The sequence below is a fragment of the Papilio xuthus genome, unplaced genomic scaffold (genome assembly GCF_000836235.2).
Source record: "Papilio xuthus unplaced genomic scaffold, Pxut_1.1 DF827789.1, whole genome shotgun sequence".
In the NCBI taxonomy this organism is placed as follows: domain Eukaryota; kingdom Metazoa; phylum Arthropoda; class Insecta; order Lepidoptera; family Papilionidae; genus Papilio; species Papilio xuthus.
The window spans coordinates 2,143,846-2,170,286 of NW_013530860.1; the positions used below are offsets into that span (position 1 = coordinate 2,143,846).

Genomic DNA, 26,441 nt, shown 5'->3' on the forward strand with positions numbered 1-26,441 from the left:
AGAAAGAAAGTCAAGTAATTTTTTTTTCTAATTTGCAATCTCATTTTTATCATTTTATTATAGGGATAAAATATCTTATAAAATAACTTGATTTGTTAAGCATTGTTCATACAGCAAGGCAAGTATCAATTATTTCAGCATTGCTGCGCGTCCGCCGTTCGGTCGGTGACAGCTGACAGCGCCACTGCGCGCATTGAGTGCGTAAGCGGCAACGTCAATCGTTAACTCGATGTAACTTAGATCGGTTGTGTTCCTACAGGGCTCATTGTAGTTCGCAACGAAAGCCCTTAACAGTGCCTATTCAAATGTAGTCCCTTTGGTGTTGTTACCTCAAAAGTCACCTTCAGAACTTCGAGAGGATAATCGATGAAAACGTAAGACATTTTTTACATTTTATACAAAATTTATGACAACGAAAAGAACATATTGCACAATTTTTTCACGTTAACTTGCTTTTCACAATAATTTTCCAACATATCGCATTAAATTTCTCTTTAGTATTGCTTGCCTCATTATTTTTAGTGTTACATTCGCTTACTATAACTTTCTCTTGTCTTTCGTGGAATCTGTCAATAAATGTTGATATTTTGCCCTGGTTGCCGCAAAACAAGGAAATAATGAAGTAAAATACTGAGGAAATACATGTTGAATTTATTTACGAATCGCTTTGGCTCTAAATAATAAATATAATGATACGTAAATATGTAAAACGTTGTAGACATGAGGTACTTGACCCCAATCGGTCGGGCTTATATCCGATCATTGTCTCAACTCTACGTTTTGTCAATTAACACGTGGTCCGTGTATTCATATCGCGATGCCAGGCTAACGACAATGATTCAAGTCGAGATATTTACAGATGTATAAAAAAAACTCGCGTACGACCGCGGGAAACATTGGAAAGCCATATACGTATGTTTTATCAATACGAAACGATTCTAACTAATAAGACCTCGATTGTTAGATACAATAATTGTTCCATGTCATTTTCCTGTTGGTGTTGCAAATGTTTAAATTTTTCCACAGAAAAATGTGGTATATTTTGTGAAAATATGCCATTTTAACATTTATAAAAATACTAGCTGTCGTCCGTGGCTCCGTTCGCGCGGTAAAAAAAAACTTAATTTATAGCCAAAATTCATCGAGATCCGTTGATCACTTCTGGTAATATCTATACAAATATTGATCCATACATCCAAACTTTGCATTTTTAATATTAGTAAGATAGGCGAGGTTTTACCTTCAAAATGATAATAAATATATGACATGAATATTATTTTTGTGTATTTTAATCATTGTATATGTATATGTAACCAGGATTCTTCAATCGATTTAAAACGAAAATTTAAATAATCATATTTCAAAAAATAATCTGGCTGTAAAACGTGAGTTAAATTGAAAAAAAAGTTATAGGTGTTTCATATGTAATTTACAGTTGGTTATCTTGTCAACTATGACTAAACCGTAAAACATTTCCCTACTACTTGATAAGATTCGATACGAGATTACAAACATGATTCAGTAGATGTGACATCATTAATCGTATATCCTTCCGTCATAAATTATAGAGCGTTTGTCATACTGAATGGAAATTTATTGCTGTTCCATTGAATTAGTTTAAAAGAAATACAAATATTCCTTTTATTATTGTAAAGGCCGGAAAGTCATTAACTTATTAATCTACTTTACCAGATATAGTTCGTATTTGCTATATAATCATTCAACCAATTAATTTTTTTAACGTAAACATAATACGAAAGGATAAAATAAATTTCTGGTACACGACCATTTTACTAATACTAACACAGAGCTAACGACAACAATTCCACATAAAAGTTAAGATTCCATCCCAAACAAAAATCAATAATAGAGATGTTTAGAAAACACGTGTGAGGCTTTTGTCGGCTACACTTACCGTCGTCCAAACATTTTACCGCCACGATGTATAGATTTCTGCGATTTTAAGGTTCAGAGTTTTAATTTATATATATAATTTTTTTCATTGTTAAATTATCTATGGGGACACATTGACGTAGCAATTGGCAACCCTACATAAAACGATCTCGGCACGTGCTCGTGGCGCCCCCACGGTGACGTGTATCGATTCACTTTATTTTATCGTGCCTTTAAATTTGTTGTTGTGTTTGTACCTTTTTTTTTACTCATTGAGTTTAGAAAATACGTAACCTTGCTTGACGGTGACCTTCTGACGTCTTGTGTGACTTACCGCACCTTTTCAATACGAAACTGTATTATTTATAATTGATATGTAGGTACTTAGAAACGGAATTATTTTTGCGGTTCTTCTGGTGTTACGGATGTCCATGGGAATCGGATCAATTAATATTAGGGGTTCCGCTACTTGTTTGCCCCTCATCTTAAAAATAGTAATGTTAAATATAAAATATGTCTTATTCTATATTTATACCCTAAACCAATTACTAATATAACCAGTTAACAGCCGACATGGTTAATCAAAGCTTAACACAATTGTAAACTTGTATAATGTTTATATGCACAGAACGCATCCAACGCAAATATAAAAATAGAAATAAACGCGTAATAAAAAAAGAAATAAAAATATTTTATTAGGTGAGTGCAATTTTTTTTAAATGTATTATTTCTTAAACAAATATGTAGTTGATATTCAGCCAGTATCTTGTGCCTAAAATTAGTTGAAAACAAAAATAAATCTTTCCACTTTGACGTGCACAGATAAAATATGAATTATAGTTCCACATCATAGCACTATGGAAATATCTTAATGACGTCCGTTTGCACATACGTTATCTGTATATCTTCCCATATATCATAGTGTGTAAACATCATAATGTAGATAAGTTTTATAAAAAGACGTTTTAAGTATTCTGAGAACAACGCAGAAAATTAGAGGAAAATAAAATGATAACTAAATTCCTTGCTGTCGTCAATAGGAATAATGTTAGCCTATGAAAATCGTATATTTAAGCTTAAATAAATCTGCTTATCAATACATCTCTATAAAACTATGTCTTAATTCTACAAACAAATCCCATTATAGTAGTTTCGTATCAATTATACTTTTGAAAAATTTTGCGAGTAAAATAGTTTGATTTCTCACTAGCCATGTTTATTTAACTCTTAATCGAAAATGCTGTAAATTATAAGCGGCGTCATTGATTTCTAATAAATCGTTTGTGATTTTAATGAGCTATCGCCGCGGCCGCACTGTTGCAATAGAGGGGTCGTTTCTACAGCGCTATCAATAACATTGTTATCGACAATTTCTACGCCATTGTGTATTAAATCGATGCGTGACGAGAAACGCAACTGTCCGGAATTTTGAGGTTATAAATATAGTCCTTTGTTGTATTTGTCCCCGACCACAAAACGTACCAGCATTTTTAGTTTTTTTGCCCATATTCAAGACGATAAGGTCTTAAAATCCTTTCGGTATTACCATCACTTATGACCAAATACAATAGAATACAAAGAATTTTGGAATTATATTTTCAATGTCTTTTTCGACGACGTAATAAACCTACAATCTTGCTTAAAATTTAACAATTTATTTTATCTTGTAACAAATAGTTTCGTTCAGTTCCTTCACAGTTAATAATTAGACAAAATTTACAATCATTCGTTGATATACAAAGCTTATTAAATGTTCCATTCTCCAGTTACTAATGATTACGAGGTCCCACCTGGGCGGTCCTGCGCTCAGACGCGGCCATTATGTCTGTCTCGATCTCGAATGACCCTTGTACAACGCTGTTGCTATGCCAACCAGACATATTGTTACCCTCCCTACCTCTATTGTCAATTTATGAAACTATGTAAATATGTTTCCAATTAAAACATAATATCTACACATTCTTTATTATGAAAGTAACCATGTTTTTAGACTTTTTGACAAGCGAACGTGACACGATTAATAAGAAAAGTTAGGCTAAATTAAATAGTTAAAATATAAAGATAATTCTGGCACTGAATTACTGCTGGATTTTTTTTGACGTTTAAATGGCTTTTATAGTAATAAACACTGGATGTAAAAATATGTCTCGTCATGTCGTGACAACTTTTTATTTTATTCTTTATCTCCACTATTCCTTACTCATATCACATTGACACTGATCCGCTGTAGATTTGTCTTGACTTAAATGGCTCAACGTGCTACGTAAATATGAGATAACAGGCGCCGGTCTTAACAAATAATTTAAATATTATCTCAAGTCCATTTGCACTTGACTTTGAGAACAGTTGTTTGTATTAAGGTCAATAGACTCATTATTTTCCAGTTTTCTTAAAATTAAAACTTTTATATTACAACAAGCTATCGCTGCTCTGTGCGCGGAATTAAAAAAGAAAAACTTAATTACTAGCCTATATGTTCTTCCAGGCTATGTTCTATATCTATGTCAAATTTCAGCGATATTCATGCAGCCGTTCTAGTGATACCTTCAAACAAACATCCATCTATTCATCCATCTAAACATTCGCATTTATAATATTTGTAAGATTAGCACGAAGTAAGGTTAGTAAGGATATAATTTTAATAAGAAATTTACGAAGACTAAAATGATAATTGAATACGGCGTTTACGCTGCAAATTGCAATGATTAAGAATTAAATACATTTAAATGTAGACTTCGATGTCGTATGTGGATTGAAGTCACTAGAAAATGTACTAATTGCTAACATGTCGTCCCACTAACTTTTACGATCTGACTGAACTGACACGATCATGTCGTGTGATGTTGATAACGAACCAGTTTTATCGGTCTACATACATTTAAGTCTATTTATTTATGTATTTTAAGATTCTGCCCTAATAGAGAATTTATCACTCTACTAATACATGCTTTAAAATTAGCTTCTACTTTTATTATGCTAAGATTTCTATGTTTAGAGATGTTATAAAGTAGCTTAAGAAAGGCTGAATGAATCTGAACGAAAATACCGGAGGGCTTAGCACGAAAATCTTCCAGAAAGCATTCGTAGCGTAATTGACAAAATTTGTACATACATATTTGTACAGCGCCTGTATCGGAAGTAAAGTGCAACGTCAAATATCATTCAAATTTTAACACATTTTGTTGATGATGTTAAGAAACTTAATCTGAATTAGCGCATAGTGATCATTGTAATGTGCTTATTATATTTCTTACTTAGAAAAAATATTTAAGTTTTCCTCGAAGTCTATTACTTTGAGTACTTGGTCTTTTTACATTCTCAATATATTTGAAGTAACTTAAAAGTAACCTGTTAATTCTTCCTGGGGTTTATTGAATGACAGTAGATTGGTATGCATTCGCTTGCGTCAGTAAGAATGACAATAAGCCGACAATCCTAACAATGACACTTTCTTTGATTGTAAAGAAACGACGAAAAGAAAACAGATTTTTTAAATACCGATATTTTTTTTAAATATGTTGACCTGTTACGATCCTGTGTAGAGTTTCTTATGCTTTACGTCAATGAACCTTTATCTTTTCTATCCCTCTATATCAGTCTAGTTTGCAAGTTCTCTTACCGCATTATTAAAATCACACTTCCATTAATAATATAATTGCATTGTTAATTTCTGTCTTTTTTGTTTTAGATCTGTAGCAGTCTACTAGATTTTTGCCTCATCTTCGCCCACCGTTGCGAACAGTTCCATCCCGATGGGTTGAGTACGCCGACACTACGTGTTTGTGGTCACACCACTGACTTCGTAAGTACAATACAATATTTACTTTATTTTTATATACATAAAGAACGAAATTGCGAGGCAATTAAACCATAATTAGTGGTCTGGTTAAAGGATATATTTTTATTTTGTTTTATAACACTACTACTTTTTACACACTATTTGATATATACCACAATGACATTGGTATGTTGTTTTGTACCAAAGAATATTCTTGCCGGATTTGTAGTAAGGCGTTTAAAAGAAGCTGGTGAATTTAATTAATCAAATTGAATTCGTATAGTATTATAAAATAATTAATATCCTTTAGAAAAATGCAGAGACAATTTTTTCTCTCAATTTTTTTCTCAACGTTCCAAATTATTGACAAAAACTATTTTATCTTCGCAGCAGGTAGACGGATACCGACATTTCTCGAATACCTCCTTATTTATCTCGGTTTCTGTGCCTCGGTCAAGGAGATTTGAATTGTACTGAATTCTTTATCAATAAAACAGCAGCAGTATAAAACATAGCAACAAGTCCATTAATTGTTTTTTTTACTCGTAAGGTGATCCAAAATAAGGTTGCGTTTAAGTTACAGCTGCAAGCTACGAGGTTAAAAATAATATTTTTATTCCTAAGACTGGAAGAGATCTGTATTGATTTTGTGGTAAATTCCGGATTTGTTAACTACATTTATAACTGTTGCAAGCCTTGTTTTCACTTATCTCTTCCGTCAGTTATAATGTCGCCAAGCGAACAGACATTGATAACTTTAAACTCGTTCACCTACACTCGTCCGTCAAGTGACGAGTGAAATCCAGTTTATAATGTATTTCATCCATTCACCTTTATAACACGTTTTGACCTGTTCCGACCCCATCATACCCTAGACCGTTCGACTTTAGTGAGGATGAGTTTCTATGCATCAATAGTTAAGTGCCTTAAACGTACACTGGTTAAAAAAATGATAGTATATTTCATGATGACACCTTAATCTTTCAAATCGCTTTGGCCTTAAGACACAAAGTAGCCAAAGGAAATATGGACATTCATATAATTGTATGAAGATGATTGAATAATTAATGAATTATTTCGATGTGCAGTTTGCCCAGTGTACAATTTGCCAAGACAAATTTAAATCAGTGGCGTACATGATACTTACCCACAAGAATCATAATATGTATCCCGTAATTCCGAAAATAATTGTCATTAGTAACAATAGGGCAAGAAGTTTGTAGATCTAAACTTTAACGCATGGATCGTTCTCAATAGCTTCAATTAGGGCCGGAATGCACTGAGGGCAAGTTACGAGTGCAACGCGGCAGTCGGTCATTGACCCCCTATCCCATTCACCGTGGGAGTGCGTTCACATTCGCCCGCAGCGGGCTATCCAGTACATTCACTTTGCTACTTATAACAGGACCTCCCTTTCCCTACTAACAATGTGATTAAATTAGGGCGTGTGCAGACATAATAAAACGATACTTTGCGCCTGATTCTATTTATTGTTCTCTTTGGATACCGTTTTGGCCAACAATAAAGGCAATGTTACTTCTGAATTGTTTTCTAATATAGTGAAACACTTATTTCATTGGTTTACATACAAAATGGCGTATATTTGAAGAAAGTACTGACATAGTTCACATTATATTTTGCAGACTTAAGTGTCTGTTATTTCGATATTACATTACTACATTTAAAACAATTCAAACATACAAATATATATTGTTCGGAACACAAGAATTCAATTGAAATGCAAATCGATTCATTTTTTACATTTTGGCAACAATTTACTTTTGTAGTCGACCTTGTTGCTACGTACTTACCGAGACATACTTCGACCTTCAGTCATTCTGAGGACTTATTTATAAAGCATCTTTACAAAGAAATTGATGGTTCCCTCGTCTAGACAATAATATAAATCAATTTAATATTACTCCCTCTCTTTTCTACTGGAAAAGAAACACTTAAAACTACGATTACTACATCTGTCTCATTCATCTTAAACTTGTTGTGATGACGTATTTGTAAATATAAATCGTATTTAAATTTCTAACACTGTAAATTGGAAGTGCTCGTGAACTCGTGACATGTCACTGTATCTAAACAAACGTGCCTCTCTATTAAAACATGCGCAAATTGTCACGTAATAATATCAATGCCGCAATCCTCAATTGTATACTATTCTACAATATCATACGTTTGCAGTACAAAACAACTTTATCAAATAGTTCACAATGAATTGCTAAATTCGATATATTATTGTGAAAATTAAGACCAAAAAAACTATGGCTTTTGACTAAGATCCAAAAGATACATTCGTGCAAAGTTATGTCAGTAGACATAATCTATTAACAGTTGAAGGGCGTTCGTGTAATGTATTTGGAACGGTACAAGGTGATGAGATATTGACTATTCGACAAGGAAAAACGTCAATTACAAATTATATAGGAGCACAGTAGAGCGAATTTTCGCAAAGTATCCATCACACAACGAATATTATACAAATAAATTAACTAAATTTTACCTTAAAAGCCTAAACATTATTACATTATGTGCTACAGGTTTGAAGAAAGTATGTATGGATTGTGCTAAAAATAATATGCCTAAGAAATAGGTGATAGAGATGTATGGAAGAGTAGTAAATAATGTGCCGACCTTCCATACGGATAAGGGCAGGTTAAAGATGATGAAATGAACTACATGTTGCCTGTATTTTAATTTATCTCTTATTAGACAAGGAACATCGGTTGCATGGTCGTAATACACCGGATTTGTAAGAAAGGCAGAGTGCGTGTACCCTAACTTAGAGTAGGCTCTCGAACCTACTGCCTAGTAGTACCTTGTACCTAGTAGAACAACATTTTTATTTAAGGAAAAAGTTATCAGCCAATGGACAATGTCTCCGATCAATCAAGAACATTTTGTATGTTTAAGAAATCTCAAGACGTCCATTTGATTGATGTATTTAACTCTTGTTAAGTCATACACTGCAGTAATCGAATTCTAAAGATACAGAACATCTCATACAAGATTCTGTCCGTTCTTAAGCGATGCTGTGAATCTCAAGTGTTTTGTCAATTGAACGTTCGCTTACAAAGCACACTGTTTATTAGCGTAACAGGAAATGTTTTGCGTTACGTTGCAATTGGTAATTCTGAAAGTATAGCTCCTTGAAAATATTTTCTTACGATTGTAATATGAATTTAAAACATATATGGGACTGTCTTTATTAATTTAAAAATAGGTTTATTTTTTATATGCTATTGCCAGACTAAGAAAAAAGAATTTTTTTAGGAATTATATTTTATAACAACGGGCTTATAAAATAAAGAATATTAAAATATATTATTATACTTCTGAAATGATATCGCAATAAAACTAAAAGGAACGTAGTCGTTAAATCGTAACCAATAAAACGATGCTATGTCAATATTCAATATTATTTTGGAATTGCATGATGTAATAAATATAAAAAAAACATTGCAAAGTAAGTTGTGTGTTAAAAATGATAACCTAAATATTTTAAATTAATCTCAATTAATCAGTATTAATTAAGCACATGATTTTTGTAAATTCATTGTATTTGAAGTTATGTAATATTTTTTTGTTTCACTGCAATTCTCTCTTTATTGCGTAAATTGGGGCCGTAATCGTCGCCGTTGGTAATTTAAGCACTTTACGTTTTTATTCGCTACATGCGTATGATCAGTTTCAAATGTGCGTCATAGCGGAAAAAATATCACAAGTTGATAAAGAAATATACCCCTAAGAAGTTTCAAGAAGAAATGTACAAGAAATTAGAAAAAAATGAATGTGAATAAAAGCGTGGGAATCTCAAAAAAGAAATAATGGTAGTCGTGAAAAATAAAGCCATCCATTTTCTTTTCAACTTGGCTTACCGGATTAAAAAAAAAGAAAAAAATGTTTTATATTAAAGTAATAAATTAATAGATGTGATATATAATATTGTCGCGAAATTGCGAGCAAACGGATTTTAAACAAATCGTTTGACGTCGTACAATTTTTATCATATTCGGCAAATTAATTAATGTTTACTATGTGATTTAAGAAGCCCGAAACTGTTATTGTTATGTAAGAATTGTAATCTTTCTATTTGTACGTTTTGCTTACTTTTGAAATTAACGTAGATCCTTTGCTAATACGTTTTGTTGTTTTAAATTTCAGATTCCGCCTAAGACGTTTTTTACCGTGACTTTTGTTAGTACCCGTAGCGGTTTTAGTGAAACCCAAGGCTTCTGCGACCAAAATCTCTGTATAAAATATATCGTTATCCTTGTAATTATTTCTCTCTTAAACTCGGATTTTCGTCTCAGTAACCCACAGTTACTCATCCTCTTGCATCTTCTGCATTTCACTTTTTACGATTTGCATAAAGTATAAGACGTTACTCATACAAAAGTGTAACCATACTTACTTATCCATACTTTATCAGCCATAACATGTCGATAAACATGGCATGTGCTCTTCAAAAATATATTATATACATCATCATAAAATTCATAAAACCAAATATATGGCTCCGACGTTCGCCAGCATTGATTTACTTTAGAAATGTTTACGAATAAGACGGACGTCCTTTTGAAACTTCGTATACCTAGTTGATGTTAATAAAAATATTAATCTTGTTAACTTGTTATAACAACCAGTGCTTCTACGTAACTCGTGTGAGATCCACGATACTCTAAATCAATATTTTTGAATTTCATAAATAGAACAACGAAACTATAAGATACTGATGGTATAAATCTTAGTAACATTATATTTATTGTTCTTAAATATATTTCGTTTAGTTTGCTTTTTGAACAAAAGAACACGTCCCAGGTGAGTTGTATTTGATTCATTTTTAGGGATACGAATTCCGAAAGGTTAATCAATTTAATATTTGGCTTAAACAAACAAATGGCATAAAGTTTGTGACTGCTTTTTGTTTAGGTAAAAATAAAATAATCTGTTAAATATTAATTATAAAAATCATACAAAATAGCAATAAGTATAATTGTTCAAGGCATGGACGACAGAATAAAGTGGAATCTCACATTTGATATGTATTCGAAAAACATTACCCAGCACAAGCTTAAATTAAGTTAAAATTTGAAATTATAAAGTAAAAAAGATTTAGTGTAAAAAAAACCTATTAAAATTTTGATAACCACTTTTGATAGTGTCCGTTTTTAAACATTGGATGAAAAAAAGGAAAAATTTTAAGTCTTATCCATATTATTAATCCATCTCACTCAGCAACTCCAGTAAAAGTATATGTAATTCAAAAAGTTTTATAACAATTTATAATAGAACATGTAATAGGAGCCACCTGTCAGTTGCTATGGCGCCAAGTATCACGGGGGTTCACATTACAAGGTGCAAGAGTACACGCGCACTGAGTGCAAACTCAGTGTACTCGCACTGAGTGCAAACTCAGTGTACTCGCACTGAGTACGGAATTAATTATATATATTTTTTATAACATAATTGATGTATATAAAATAAATTTAATTACACTTACATTTTCTTTCCTTTTTCCTTGACAGTCGACACTTTTTTGCTTTTTCGTGCCATTTGACTATTTGTGAAGTATGTTAATGCAATTCGTAAGTTAGTTTTTTACGTATTAAAAAAAGAAAAAAAACATACAGACGAACTGATAACCTTCTCTTTCTTTTTGAAGTCGGCTAAAAATACGGATAGATTTTAACTTTTTAATTTTATTAATTGAACTTACTCGTAAATGATTTAAAAGTACCTTTTACTCGTGAAAAAGTCAAAGTGACATTGCGTGGATTAATTTCATATAAACAGCGGCAATATCAAAACTGCATACGATCACGTTTCCATACGTTGTTGCTGTACTTGGCGTCTTTCCCAAGGCTTAACATCGGATATGGAAAATCTGTTAAATGTATTCAAAATCTTGTATATTTCAAGGGTTTAATGGGATAATATACTTCAAAACTGTGAGTTTATGTACTAACTTATTGGCATTTAATATATATAATTTACTTTCTTCATTTGAGCCTGTAAACGTGGATATATTGTTGTTTATGTACTCAAGTATTTACAGCTTATATGTGAACGTGTATGGCTATTTCAGGAACGTATACTTACATGAAATCAGTTAACACTGTAGGTAATAGGAATTTCAAATGATTTATGTAGCAGTTTTACATAGGGATATTTGATGAAGAATTATGTATGTTACATGTAAGCTATGTATATAAACTTGGAAGTTCATCTAATATTTTAGTATTGCATATAACTTGCAGTGAATCGGTGAATACTGAGTATTTCTTGATAGGCATTTGTCTATCGTCCACGTGTAAGCCTTCAGTTACCAAGTATATGATTTCTACTTCGATTCCATTTGTTGCCGACAGATACGGAACTTTTTACACTCTTTTATTCTTAATTGTTATATTTTTGAATCTAGAACTTTATATGTTTTTTATTCCTTTTTCTTTATTTTTAAAACCATTAGTTGTTGTAAATATATTCTTGTAACAGTGCGTGCTTTTCTCCTTTCTCTAATAATTCTATTTAATATTTTCATTTTATCTTTTTATTATATAACATAATATTCCAAAATTCATCTTAATCCTAACGCTCTTCCATTCTTACATATTCGGTCGTCTTTATTTGGTGTCAGAAGTAAACAAAATTTGGTAAGTCCTTTTATTTTATTTCCTTTCCTTATTTTATTATAATGCATACACGCTCCCGCTCTCGGGCAGCGGCTCCCTCCGCCGCGTCTCGTTCCTCATCTATGCGAGCGGCCGAAAGGCTTGCGGTTGAAGCGGAGCATGCGAGTCGTCTCGCAGATATTGAGAGGGCTGCCGCAGAACGTATCAGAGAAGCCGCGGAGCGTATCGCAATCGCGGAGAAGGCCGCATCTGAAAGAAGAATGCAGGCAGAGCTAGCGGCGGTTGAGGCTGGCTCTAGTCGCGGGTCAAGCCGCGGCAGCCGGTCTAGCCATTCAACCGTCGATCAATGGCTCGAGGGTATCCCTAGGCCGTTAGAGCCCGCAGCTATTATTGCTCAAGAGCCCTCACAACCTGCATCCTTTTCTTCAGCGCCATCTCGTATTCAGAGAAGCACCACTGCGCCGTTATCGCCCCGTGTTATTGAGCGCGGCGACATCGGCCTTTCACATAGAGCAACGACATCAGGTATCCCCCATGTCTTCCAAGCGGGAGATGCCATGCAGGCACATCCGCAGGCATGGGGTCCATACGATACCAACGTCGCTGCGCCTCCAGGCCCTCTTCCCGCCTTCCAAGAGGTAGGCGTCACATCGGCGCTACCTCAGGCAGGGACCTCCTTGCCTCCAGGCCCTTACCCCGCCATCCAAGAGGTAGGCGTCACGTCGGCGCCCCCTCAGGCCGGGGTCTTCTTTAGCGCTGGTCTGGGCGCCAGTCTTGGCCAGCGCCCTTTAGCGGCACCTCCCGTGCGGCTCCTTGGTCGTAGCCTTCCTGCAGATGCGCCCGTCACGCAGCCTGCGCCAACGGCAACGACCTCCTCACACATGCCACACCACACGTTCTTAGGCACTCACCACACTGATGCTTGTAACAATTTAAATAAAAATTATAAAACCGACACTTTACATCTTGCTGAGGCCGTTGCCCAAGTGGCGGCTGCCGCGGCAACCAGGACGAGTAATCAAAAGGTTAGTGCACTTCCATTATTTGATGGTCGCCCTACGGAGTGGCTTATTTTCAAACGTAGTTACGATGATACGTGTACCTTTTTCTCCTCATCTGAAAATCTAGCAAGATTAAATGCTGCTTTACGCGGACCTGCTCGCGAGGCGGTGGTGGTCTTGCTGGCTGCTGCGAGGGATCCACAAGAGGTCTTACGTGTTTTAGAATCTAGCTTCGCGCGTCCGGAGCATATTATATTAGCAGAGGTTGCTAAAGTTCGAGCGTTGCCACGATTATCTAGCGCAGAATCTACGAAGGAACTAAGTGCCTTCGCTCTAAAGGTTTTGAACTGCAAGGAAATTGTTAGATTATTAAATCGTCCTGAATATTTGGCATCACCGGAGCTTTGCAACGAAATTATATTTAAATTAACTCCTTTACTTCGGTCGCGATGGGCGGATTTTGCTGTTCAACATAGTAGCTTATATAGGTTAGAATCTTTAGCCGATTTCTTAATGCGCGAGGCGGATCTCCGTGTAAGGTTTGGTGCGTTCGTAGAGCCTTTCCATTCCAAGTCTTTTACAAAGGTAACGTGCAACGCGACAGATTGTTATACGGAAGATGTTTCTCCTAAGGATCGGTCAGCTATCGTTTGTCTCTTTTGCACAAAATGTCATTTGGTTCGTAATTGTGAAAAGTTTCGTGCTCTCTCGATTCAAAAGAGATTGCATTGGGTTGCCGAGGCAAAGGTTTGTAGGAAGTGTCTAGAGAGAGGTTCGCATCATTATAACAGCTGTAATAAGTTTTCATGTAAAGAAAAGTCATGTAAGTTTAGAAACTCTCACCATACGCTTCTTCATAAACCTATCGTAACCGACGCCACTCTTGTCACCCAGCCGGTTGATCATCCATCATTTTCGTCTCAGCCGGTTGATCCATCAACATCTTCGTACCCCGATAGCTCTTCCATTGTAGTTACTCATAGTTATTGCCCATCCGCGAACCGACCACTTCTAAAAGTTATTCCTGTTACTTTGTCGGGCCCTAACGGTTCTTTTAACACGTTCGCCTTGCTCGACGACGGTTCTACCGCCTCACTTCTTGACGCTTCTGTTGCCGAAAGGTTAGGAATAGTAGGTAGAAAAAGCCGTATTCGTGTAGACGGTGTGAGCGGTATGTCCACCGAAACCGATGTTAGTTTTATAGACCTTCGCGTTAAAGGTCAGTTCTCTACAAAATATTTTGATTTAAAGAATGTTAGATCTATTCCAAATCTTAATCTACAGCGTCAAACTATTCTAAAAGATGAGGTAGAGCGTATAAGTTACGTCTCAGATTTAGCTGACGTTGTCTGTTACGAAGATGCTGTCCCTACTTTACTCATAGGGGTCGACAATTGGGAAATCACCATTCCTCAATGTATCCGTCGAGGATCCCGCCGTCAGCCCATAGCGGTTCAGACTTCCTTAGGCTGGGTTCTTTATGGGTCTTTAAAGGGCAATGCTAATTCGTCAGATGTAATCAATCATTGTATTATCACTGAATCATCCCAGTCCCTTGATGATCAACTTCGTGATTCAATAGGGAATTCCAACACAATGTATTTTTCTCGCGATGATCGAGATGCTGTAAATATTTTAAAAGAAACAACTTGTCGGCTTCCCTCCGGTAAGTTTCAAACCGGACCTTTATTGAAGCCCGATATTGGTTTCGTACTCAATAGCTATGTTTTAGCTCATTCCAGTACTTTAAGTACTCCTCCAAAGAAACTTTGTAAACGCTCCGTTTTAGCGTTCTTAATGCGCGCATATCAACCACTCCGTTTATTAACATCTATAGTGGTTAAAGATCGCGTTATTTTTCAACGAACCTGGAAACTGGGTATCGACTGGGACTCCAAACTACCTATAACCCTTAGCTCCGAATGGATCAGCTGCTTTTTCAATCGTTTTCATCTGGCGTTGGCTTACGCTTGCGTTTCTTATTTGCGATTCGAATATACTGACGGAAGTGTAGCGCTTAGTCTAATCGGAGGTAAGGTTCGGTTAGCTCCTGTTAAGGCCCAGTCTATCCCAAGGCTAGAGTTGCAAGCTGCCCTAGTCGCAGCGCAGTTTGCAACATACATCTTAGAAGCTCGCGAACGTAAACCTGAGATGGTATTTTATTGGACGGATAGCTTAACGGTTTTAAGACAGCTTCGTGCTCGTGCTTCCGCGGATGCAGTTGAATGCACTCGTTTGAATCCAATACCTTCTCCTATCCAAATGCCTTCTCTGGTTACTGCTTTTGTAAATCGTTGTGGTAGTTTGATTCGCCTTTGCTTGTAATTATTCGTATCAATTTAAGTTAGCTCTAAGTAAATGTCAAGGTCGAAGCCTTCTTTCTCATTCAAGAACATCATTTACTGCTACAGGCGCTTAAGAAACAGAACGCCTCCTATTACTGCGCTCCCAGCTCAATAGTTTTGAACAAGAGTACGCCCTGGCCTTACGTGGAAGTTCGAATTTGCCAGCTCGAAATCGTTTAAGACGACTATCATTCGAATTGGATCCGGAATCAATCCTGCTGTGGCTACGCAGTAGGCCTGCTGTTCGTGGTATCTCCGATGGCTGCGTCACCTGCAACATCAACAAGGGTCGGCCATACATTCCACCGGCCGGAGATCTTCCCTCAGAGAAGCTAGCTCACCACTCCGAACCATTTACCTGCATTGGGTTGGATCACTTTGGACCAGTCACCGCGTCTAATGGCCGCCGTTCAGAAAAGCAGAGGGGCGCTCTCTTCACGTGTCTCTCCGTGCGAGCTGTACATCTGGCAGTAATCCAATCTTCAGATATCACAATTACGCCCTCAGAAGATTTATGCGAGAAGACGAGCTCCATCTACAGTATGTTCGGACAACGGAACTTCATTCGACGGTGTGAATCGCATCCTTGAGGCCTTGGCAGACTTCTCATCTTCATTGTGCCTGCGGCACCATTTATGAGCGGAGCGTGGGAGCTACTCGTGCAATGCAGTCTTTTATAATCTAATTGTATGTTCCTTGTCTCTTATGTCTTTTTTATATTTTTGTTTGTTCCATTTGTCGGCCACCCTTTATTTTATGTTTACATGTTATTCTTTAGTTTTGTTTTGTTTTGTCTTTGACACCAGGGGGCGGGCATGTTGCCGACAGATACGGAACTTTTTACACTCTTTTATTCTTAATTGTTATATTTTTGAATCTAGAACTTTATATGTTTTTTATTCCTTTTTCTTTATTTTTAAAACCATTAGTTGTTGTAAATATATTCTTGTAACAGTGCGTGCTTTTCTCCTTTCTCTAATAATTCTATTTAATATTTTCATTTTATCTTTTTATTATATAACATAATATTCCAAAATTCATCTTAATCCTAACGCTCTTCCATTCTTACATATTCGGTCGTCTTTACCATTGTTACTTAGATAGTATAAAACTTACATTGTAAGTCGCCGCTTTACTTTTAAAGCATGTGCTCTTGTGCAGAGCACGTTCAATGTGCAGATTTTGTTTGGTTTTTTTTTTTTTTTAAATTAAATTATTACATCATATTGATAACAAAAATAGGCTGGTGAGTTATTTCAAGTGTTTTTATTGTGTGTTAATCTTGTGATGATCTTTATGCATAGGTGTGTATAATATAGTTGGTTTCGCAAATATTTTAGTAACAAAATTTAGTTAGGTTAGGATTGTGCTTAGCTAATGTTCAGGTCTTGATTTGGTAACTGACTGAAAATGTGGTGGTGATAAGTGAGATTTTTTTTTAAAATGACTGTCTGCTCTCAACGGTCATAACCGAGAAACGTGTGTTAGAGAAAAACTTTTTTAAGCAAGAAAAACATCGTGATGAGGGACACGGCTCTTACTTATCCAGGTTCGACTGTAGTTACATTTTTCTGAACAAACAAAGAAATGCGTAATATTTATCAGCATTAACTTGTGTTTGATTTTGTCACATCGTTTATATACAGCTGAAGATGTTTAAATAATGAAATATATTTATCTCGTATTGATATTATGATAAAGGCCAGCGAAGCGACTCCTGTCTCTTCACCTGTTAGTTGTTTATGACAAACTGACGAACAAACCGAACAATGTTTTTCCATGTGAAGTTATAACAATGGTGTATATTGTTTATTTTATTCAATTAGTGTTTATTTAACTGTGATATTGAGAGACTGAAATTGTAGTTAACATAGGTATGTACGCTTTTTCCTGAAAGTTAACATCGAGTAATAAAGAATCGAATTTATGATTACACGAATTACGAGCGTCTACTGTTATTACAGACTAGCAGTAGCCCGCGATTCGGCCCGCGTGGATTAAAAAATCTAGTAATATAGTATGTCACCACGAATAGTGGAATTTCCAACAGTGAAAGAATTGTTCATATCGGTTGCGTAGTTTAGGAGCCTTTTCAATGCAAACAAACAATCAATTTTTTCCTTTAAGTACTGATAAATATTCTCTTGGATCCATATTAATCTAGCTTTTACTGTCAAAACTCTTTTCTTTGAAGACGTGTATTTGTTTGTTTTAATATAAATGCCTTTTTCTTTTGTTTCAGGGTTAAAGGTATAAGAAAGAAAATCTGAATAGACGTGATATAAAACAGCGGAGGGTATCCAATGCTGTCTCCGCAACCAGCAGTCGGAGCAACGTCAGGGGCACCGTGAACACTGGCGGTCGACGCACCACTTTGATGATCGCTACCCCATTAGAGAAAATCACCTACACGCTCTGTCACTTCATTGTTATTAAATTCCTTAATATTTTCTTTATTTTATAAATCTATATTATACATTTATCTCAAGAAATGAGTAAGATGCTGAAAGTAGTAGGCGCCTCGTGGCTGCAGACTAAAATAAGTTCATACGTGCTGGGATTTCTCGGCGTTCTGGCTATAATAGCGCTATTCGCTGGACAGATCGAGAGGTAAGTTATTTTTTATAACTTTACTTAATTACTTTTTCCTATGAACATATGACATGACAGCCATCAAGAGTTGGGTGTGTAGGCATTTACTACTAGCGTTTACCATCTTTGTACGCTTTTAAATTTATTTAAAAAAAATACTATGGTATAAATGAGCTGTCATATATTATAGGGATAAATATATTTTTCTTTAATTAGCTTTGGTGTTTTGGCTAAACGAGTTGTGGTTTTTTTAATCTACTCATGAGTTGATATAACTGTGAGATCTATAATAGATATTTGATGTGTTAATATTTAGTTTTGGTTGTCTACTATGTTTATTGTTGTAATAGGCGTTACTTAAAATTCTTTATGTGTTTACAATATCGAAATAGAATCATAACATAATGTAGAAATAATATTTGCGTAGGCATATCAGGTTTGTGATATGGGAAATGTTGATCAATCAATCTTTGCTTTTGAAATATTTAAAGTGCTGGCTTTAACATACAATTAATACTAAATTGAATTGAATACTAAAAAAATTAAGAAAGACATAAAAAGGGAACTTTGTAAATCTTGTAAAGGTAAACGGAAAAATTGTTAAGTAGTCACTTAAAGAGTCCCTTAGATTCTGAAATAATGTTTATTTAGGAGTCAAGAAGACGGTAACTATGCGGCGACAGTGTTCTACTCCGAGAAGACTGGGTACCGCATCGAATTCTGGGGCCAAAGCAATAAACTGGCAGATCTACCCAGAGGGGTCGCCCGCGCTTACTTCAGATTGGATATGAAAACAACAGGGTAAGTACAGATAAATGCCTTACTTACACAAAATTACATTGGTTTAAATACGTCACTCTTCCACAATTATCATACAACATTTAATAAAACAAATCGTACTATCTTACTAATATGATAATTGCTAATGTTTAGATGGATGGATCGATGTTTGTTTGAAGGTATCTCCAGGACGGCTGAACAGATCTCAGTAATTTTGCGTACATAGAACATAGTCTGGAAGAAAACATAGGCTCTTAAATAACTTTTTTTTTATTTGCTGGGATGGACTCGCAGGTGACAGCTAGTCATACATAAAAACATATTAACAGTATTTAATCTTTAACAGATGGTCACTTCTAGAAGTTGAAACTGACGGTACATACAGAGATGACATTCAGGCATACGCGGCGGGCATCGTAGAGGGGGCCTTAACATCCCATCTCATACATTCACATCTCGACAACACGGTGCGCGCGGTGTGCAGCCAGCATGACCGCCAATGCGACAGAGTTAAAGACGAGCTGGATAAATCTGTCAACATCTGGAAGAGCTACGCAGCTGAAAGAGAAGCTACAGACCCCTTCTGGCACCATGTAAGATTTTTTTTTACAATTCTAAATTCAACTTACTAAAGCGACTTAGCTGTTCTGGACACATTGATTTATTTTTTTTATTCTAAATTCAAATAGGCTTTTCATCATCTATTGGCTATTTCTGGTGATATACGAAATAGGCTAAATAACGACACAATTTTTGTCTCCAAATATCAGCTTATCTAAAACATGGGTTTTATAAGGTGAAATATCTTTTAAGCATTTTGATTTCATGATGTTTATTTAAGAATGTTCAGAATATTCTTTATGCATAAACAGACCATGTAATGAATGCATATAAATTATTTTTAGAATAACTTGTGCATATATTATACTCAAATAGGTATGTAACATGTGTACATTTAGAAAGTAACTTCCGCTTCCTATAAACAATATATGCAGACTAAAAATACATTTGCTTATTAGTTGCAGTGCTATGATTCAGTAGCCTTTGAACAAATAGTAAAGCGGAAACACAAACCATTGTGCACTTTTTATCACGTATACTATCTAGAAATCTCCATTACTGATTTGTATCTATTATCTACCTATATCTACAAACAAAATATTTTCCTTATTATTTATTTGTCTCTTTCGTTAAATTTTGAAACTGAATTAAACTTGAATCCGCAACCTTGTGTTCTGCCGGTGTCAAAGCTAAATTAAATTTTTAAATACATAATTATATACCATGCAGGTTTCATTGTACTACACACAAATCAGCGGGATGTACACTGGCTGGAAACATGGCACAGAACGCAGCACCAACACAAAGTCCGACACAGACATATCGGAACTCTTTTGGCTGAACTCTATGGCCGATGTGGTAGAGCTCCAGCGTAAGATGAACATAACCATAGACAACAACCCAGTGAACAAACTGCCGGGAGTCTCCAGCGCATTCCTAAGGGTCGTCAACGAAACTTTAGAGAATGGAACAACTACGAAGAGAATTTATCTTGCGCATAATGCAGCTGGGAGGTAGGTTGTCTCAAAATCTCATTGTATTTTATTTAGACTAGCTATCGCCCGCGACTCAATACGAACTGAATTAAAAAAAACTTTGTAAGTAGACTATGTGTTTTTTCCAGACTATGTTCTATATTTATGCCAAATTTAATCGAGATCGAATGAGCCGTTCCAGAGATACCTTCTAACAAACATCCATCCATCCAACCATCTAAACATTCAGATTTATAATTTAGTAAGAAGTAAGATATAATATTAGTATGATAAGGAAAATAATTTAACATAATACGTACATATTATATGCATGTAACAGTGAGTTTCCACTGATGTCAGACCCAACAAATCGCCATCCGTTTTCTTTGATGCATGCAGTTTTGTGACGCTTACGTGTTATAGTTTCTTTACCTGTCATGTTGTACTTATAATAATAATAATTATAGATATGTAATGTGTAAACCGGCAGTTTCCACTGATAACAATGGCCGCATTGGATTGTTTGTTTGTAAACAGAGATATCAGTTATTTTATCTAGTTACGAGCAAAGACCGTGTAACCATCGTTTGTCCATTACCCTGTCATGCCAAATATTATGAACGTATAAACGCAGCTAACAATGACCCGTTTATTGCGTGGAAATACCTTAAACGGAAAGTTTCCACTGTCTTCGCAACTGTACAAAATCTTAATATATTTCGACAGTGAAAACTAACATATAGACATGTACGTTATCAAGCTAGAGTTATTACAACAGCTTCTTGTACTTATCAGCCAAATACATCAATCTTTACTTGTGATTTTTTATGTCAGTAGGAAAATGAAATGTTCACTCTCTTATTTAATTTAATCTTTATTTCAGTTATTCCTCAATGACGCGTATATTAAAGAAGTACAAGTTGAGCTATCACAAGACATCAACAGATGAGGTGGCAGTCCCCGGGCTGTCGGTAGAATTCTCCGGGTACCCGGGCTCCGTCACCAGCCAGGATGAGTTCTACATCATCAGGGGAGATAACCACAGGATGGCGGTTTCGGGAACCACGCTCAGGAATTATAATAAGAAACTCTGGAAGAGCGTTAACATCACGGAGCAGGTAAACCGAAAGTTATTTTTGATAGAAAAACAGTCAAGCACGTTCACGTTTGTTGTTTAGTATTCGCTGTTCGCCGTTGTTTGCCAAGCGTTGGCTTTACAGGAATGATAAAGAACTCAAATCAATATGTATCTAATATCGTGTTTTATTGTTTTTAAAACATTCAAAGGTAGCAATATCTATGTAGTACGTAATAATTCCAGTTGCCGGTCGGTCCCCGTGTGACGGCGGCGAACAAGTTGTCAGCGAACGTGAGCTCGTGGGGCCGCACACTCGCCGCACACAACTCCGGCACCGCCGCCAAGCAGTGGCTGGTCGTCGACTTCGCGCACTTCCATCGCGTGCAGCAAGGGAAGGTGAAAGACAAGAAGGAAATCGTCACTGAGATTACTGTTAACAAGTACGTGATTATATTAATTGCTACTAAATACGACCACGGCAAGTTACACACAAGTTGGTTACAAAAAAATAACTCATTAAACGAGACGATGACGTCAGATGAACGTGGGATCTATTTTCTTGGTGACGTCATTCAATCAATGCCTTAATTGTAATAACATAAATGTCCAACAATTATTTATCCATGAACACTATGATAAATACCTCGTATACGAAATAATTATGACGTAGTATTCTAAAACGTTGTTGTGACGTCTTCCTGCCTTCTTTATAAATATATTTTGTTTGTTGTGTAGGGACGTAAAGCACACGATCATCCACCGGTGGGGCGGGGGCCGGGGGCGGGGCGCAGCATGGCTGCTGGAGCAGGTGCCGGGCCGCACGCAGTCCGCAGACCTCACCGCCGCGCTACTGGACAACCATTACTGGGCTACGTACGGACTCCCTTTCTTCAAGGTCACTAAATTCTCATACTTAATCTGTGAATTAGACCTATATTGTAACTATAGCGAAGCGCTATCTTGTCTTGAAGATGAGTCAAGCTTAGTAACTGATTTAACAATTGTTATACTTTTACCATGTCTACCTCCGTGCTACATCCATTTCTGTTAGCGGCATTGCATTGTTAAGATATATTTCTTTATAGTTACTTTCAGAGCGTTTAATTCTAATGCTATATTTAATTCTGTATAGAATTTTATTTTTACTTTATTTCTTTTACAGGACGTAGCAGAATTAACACACGTAACCAAAATGGAAGCTATCTACAGCAAAATGTTCTCAGAATCTGAATCGCCTCGTTCAGTGACATTCAAACAGGGCTACAAGAACGCCACGTCAATAGATAGTATCATACAACTGATGCGCATGAACAACATCACCGCGCTCAATGACAATCAAACCAAACTTCCAGAATGTTCCGACGAATTAAATTGCATACTAGAGGAAGCCGATCTCTGGTCTGCACTCGGAGCTAGAGGAGACATTGTGAGACGACATCAAGAAGCATACGGAGTTATTGATACGAAAATCGTTAGTGGTAAGTTTTTTTATATATTTGTTATGATAATCAAAAAAGAAGACTCGTAATTAATAAAAATAATAATCGAGTTGCTAAGATCTTTGGTTAAGAAATTCATCTAATAACACTCACCAACTTTAAATCGTCAATCCAATTTATTTTACAGGTACAACGGACGGCGACAGCTTAGATCTTGTCGCGATATCAAGTCCGCCATTCACGGAGCCACCAAAACTAAACCTAACAGAGATAAAGATGAACAAAGGAAACGTTGCTTCCATATATACCGACGCGTTTGACGACGAACCAACTATTGATGGTCTTCAAATACGGGACCTCGTCAAACAAAAAGCTGAAGAGGAATTAGAAATGCTCAACAAGGACACTTTACAACCCTTCCAATGGTCAGAGAGCTCATTCAATGATATCACGCACGAAGGTCTGCCCGACAAATGGGCTTTTGGCACCTTCAAACCGCAATGGTCCTGGTGAATCTCAAAATCGCTAATAATTCAGACAAACATAATGTACTTACCAATTGTACTTAATAACGAACCTTTTTTTTGTTAATTTTTTTTACAAACATTAGGGCATTATGATCTTTAGAAATCCCAGCAAATAATTGGCGTTATTGTCCTTACCAACAACTTATGTTATGAACTACTTTCAGCCATGTTTTAATTTAATTATCTTACTATTTCAAAATCTCTACTTAAATTCAACCTAACATTTTTGTGTCATTTTTTACAACTTTATAAGCAAAAATGAATTTTATATGTTTATCACTTTCATATGCATTAATTATCTTAAAATAACAATCATGAGTTTGTTTATACATTTTATTTATTTGTCACAGTGTTTATATTTATTGTCGTTTTGTCGTATTATTTATAACTGAAATCTAATAAAAATGAAGTGACTTAAAGTATAAAAGAGGCATATCGATTTTGCTCTCGAAATAAATTAATTAAAAAAAGCACCCGTTTTTTATTTTTTGGCGTAAATATTATTTTACTCCGTATTATTTCTACCGTACCTGAAAGAGTTAACCCTTAAACACGCGTTGTTGCATATCTGCAACATATCGAATATTCAAAAGATTTGATAGATTTCGTTTCGTGTATCCGAATGTAAACTACCATAGATTATAGATGACAATTATATTTATTTTGACAGTTCGATTGGCGGGTCGATTGCAAATTTCTAAACTTCATAATCACAATTTATAATATCGCGGGCGCGGGTAAACGTAAAAAGCAATTAGTGTAAAATTGTTATTCAGTTGTTTTATAATTCTATAAGGTAAGTGTTGTTTGTTTTTTTATTTTTATATTACTTATAATATCAAAAGAAAAATAAATAAATAATTTTATGGAAATTCCATTGTTTGATATACTTTTTTCTTCAAAATCCGTTTGTTGCATAAGTGCAACATTGTGAATTTACTTTCATAGAAATTTCATTTTTGAGTGATATATTTACCGTATTTTATCTAAAGTCTAATCGTATTTTTTTCTAGAATGGCGAGAAGGCTGAATGATCAAGTTATTGAGGACTACCTCCAGAACAATACCTCCCCAATAAACCACATAAATGGGGATTCAAGCTTTTCTTGGTATGTAGTGTCTATGGATTTGCACACAAGTTTGAGGTCTATACTGGCAGTGATAAGAATCCTCTCGGAAATGGCGAACCAGATTTAGGACCAACTGGTAACACAGTTGTGCGGCTAATGCGTATTGTTCCAAGACGTGCAAACCACATAATTTACTTCGATAATTACTACACATCTGTGCCCTTGGTCACTTATCTTGCAAAAGAAGGAATATATTCCTTGGGAACTGTCCAGTCTAATCGTATCCAAAATAATAAACTGCCAGATAAGAAGACGCTGATGAAAAGAACAGTACCAAGGGGACACCATGAGGAACAGGTTGCCAATGTCGATGGTATCGACATCAGTGCAATAGTATGGAAAGATAATAAACCAGTTACTTTGCTGTCAACCTATACCGGAGCCTTTCCTGTGACTACTATTTCGAGGTATGATAAAGCAACGAAACAGCGGGTACAAATAAATTGTCCTAACGTAATAAAAGACTATAATACCCATATGGGAGGAGTCGATCTGCTTGACAGTTTCATTGGAAGGTACCACATTACGCGTAAAAGCAGAAAGTGGACAAACCGCTTGTTTTTCCACCTTTTAGACGTGACCATTGTAAACTAAAAAAACTCTAAAACAGACCAGACCCAATACTACACTTATGAATCTATGTAAATTTAGACTAGAGCTGGCCAATGCATTATGTAATCTTGGCCTTCACAGCAATGGTACAAAAAGGGGCCGCCCAAGCTCTTCATCTTTAGAAGCTGAATTGCAGTTGAAAAAGAAGCGTGGACCAGCACAAACTGTACCTCCTAAAGATGTCCGCCAAGATAAAATCGACCACTGGCAAAAATGGGGGGATCGAGCCCGGTGTAAATACCCGAATTGTAAGGGCTACACGTTTACATACTGCGAGAAATGCCGAGTGAGCTTGTGCTACAATAGAGACAATAATTGTTTCTATAAATTTCATCAGGAATAAATAAATAAATAACTTTATGTATTTATTTTGAGTTTTTAATTTTCACCTAATTTACCATACATGGTATTGTCCTATAAGTGCGCACTGTTGCAGATATGCAACATACGGTTTTTTTAAATTTTCATTGGGTGTAAGTCGATTAATTTTTTTAACTATTTTTTCGGTACATCTTAAAACCTAATATAATTAAAAAATAATATTTTTAATGAATAACAAAATTCGCGCATTTAAGGGTTAAAGGCTTATTCTGATGTAAATTTATTGAACAAGTTCATCATCAATTTTTTTTATAAATTGGCGATTACAGAACTAGTGCAGAGCCAACATTGACAAATAAAATTAATAGAGTTTCTACAGCTAAAATCTAAAATGTCGCACCTGTACAGAAATATTGCCATCACTTTAATAATCAACACAAAATGAAGCGATTTTTATACAATCTTTTCGGTCGTATTATGTCTGTTGGTATCAATAAACCAAAGTAAAACTCCTATAATTTTTTTTCAGTGAGGTAGTAAAAAGAAAAATGGAAAGTTGCATATGGCAACATTGGTAGTTTTATTTGTCGTCTGTGATTTTTGACTGCTTGTCTTTTTTATACTCTTTGGTTTACATCATGAACAAGTCTACGTTGCTACCAACCTAAAAAAATCAATCTGTCAGTTTCCTTTTTGACGTTTGAAAGTATTATTCGAGGGAAAACAATTTAGGAAAAATAAAACCATTTCGTTAATTGCAACTTTA

The 26,441-nt window shown here is 35.5% G+C and overlaps 1 protein-coding gene across 2 annotated transcripts; it reads left to right on the forward strand.

Moving 5' to 3' along the window:
- The first annotated feature begins 190 nt into the window (after window positions 1-190).
- Window positions 191-23,906, forward strand: lama (phospholipase B domain containing lamina ancestor). Of its 2 annotated transcripts, XM_013308876.1 has the most exons (11): window positions 191-374; window positions 5,582-5,695; window positions 17,904-18,271; window positions 18,905-19,054; window positions 19,380-19,626; window positions 20,324-20,607; window positions 21,452-21,686; window positions 21,890-22,086; window positions 22,382-22,541; window positions 22,809-23,124; window positions 23,273-23,906. In XM_013308876.1, the coding sequence occupies exons 3-11, from the start codon at window positions 18,153-18,155 to the stop codon at window positions 23,596-23,598; spliced, it is 2,034 nt and encodes a 677-aa protein (XP_013164330.1). In that variant the 5' UTR covers window positions 191-374; window positions 5,582-5,695; window positions 17,904-18,152; the 3' UTR covers window positions 23,599-23,906. The 2 variants fall into 2 exon arrangements, with proteins under 2 accessions (XP_013164330.1, XP_013164331.1); XM_013308877.1 differs by lacking the exons at window positions 191-374; window positions 5,582-5,695 and adding an exon at window positions 17,439-17,535.
- The last annotated feature ends 2,535 nt before the right edge of the window (window positions 23,907-26,441 follow it).

Coding starts and splice junctions, on each gene's coding strand:
- lama (XM_013308876.1), top strand. CDS start 18,153: ATGAGTAAGATGCTGAAAGTAGTAGGCGCCTCGTGGCTGCAGACTAAA. Junction 19,055..19,379: donor TTGGATATGAAAACAACAGG/GTAAGTACAGAT, acceptor AATCTTTAACAG/ATGGTCACTTCTAGAAGTTG. Junction 21,687..21,889: donor GCGTTAACATCACGGAGCAG/GTAAACCGAAAG, acceptor TAATAATTCCAG/TTGCCGGTCGGTCCCCGTGT.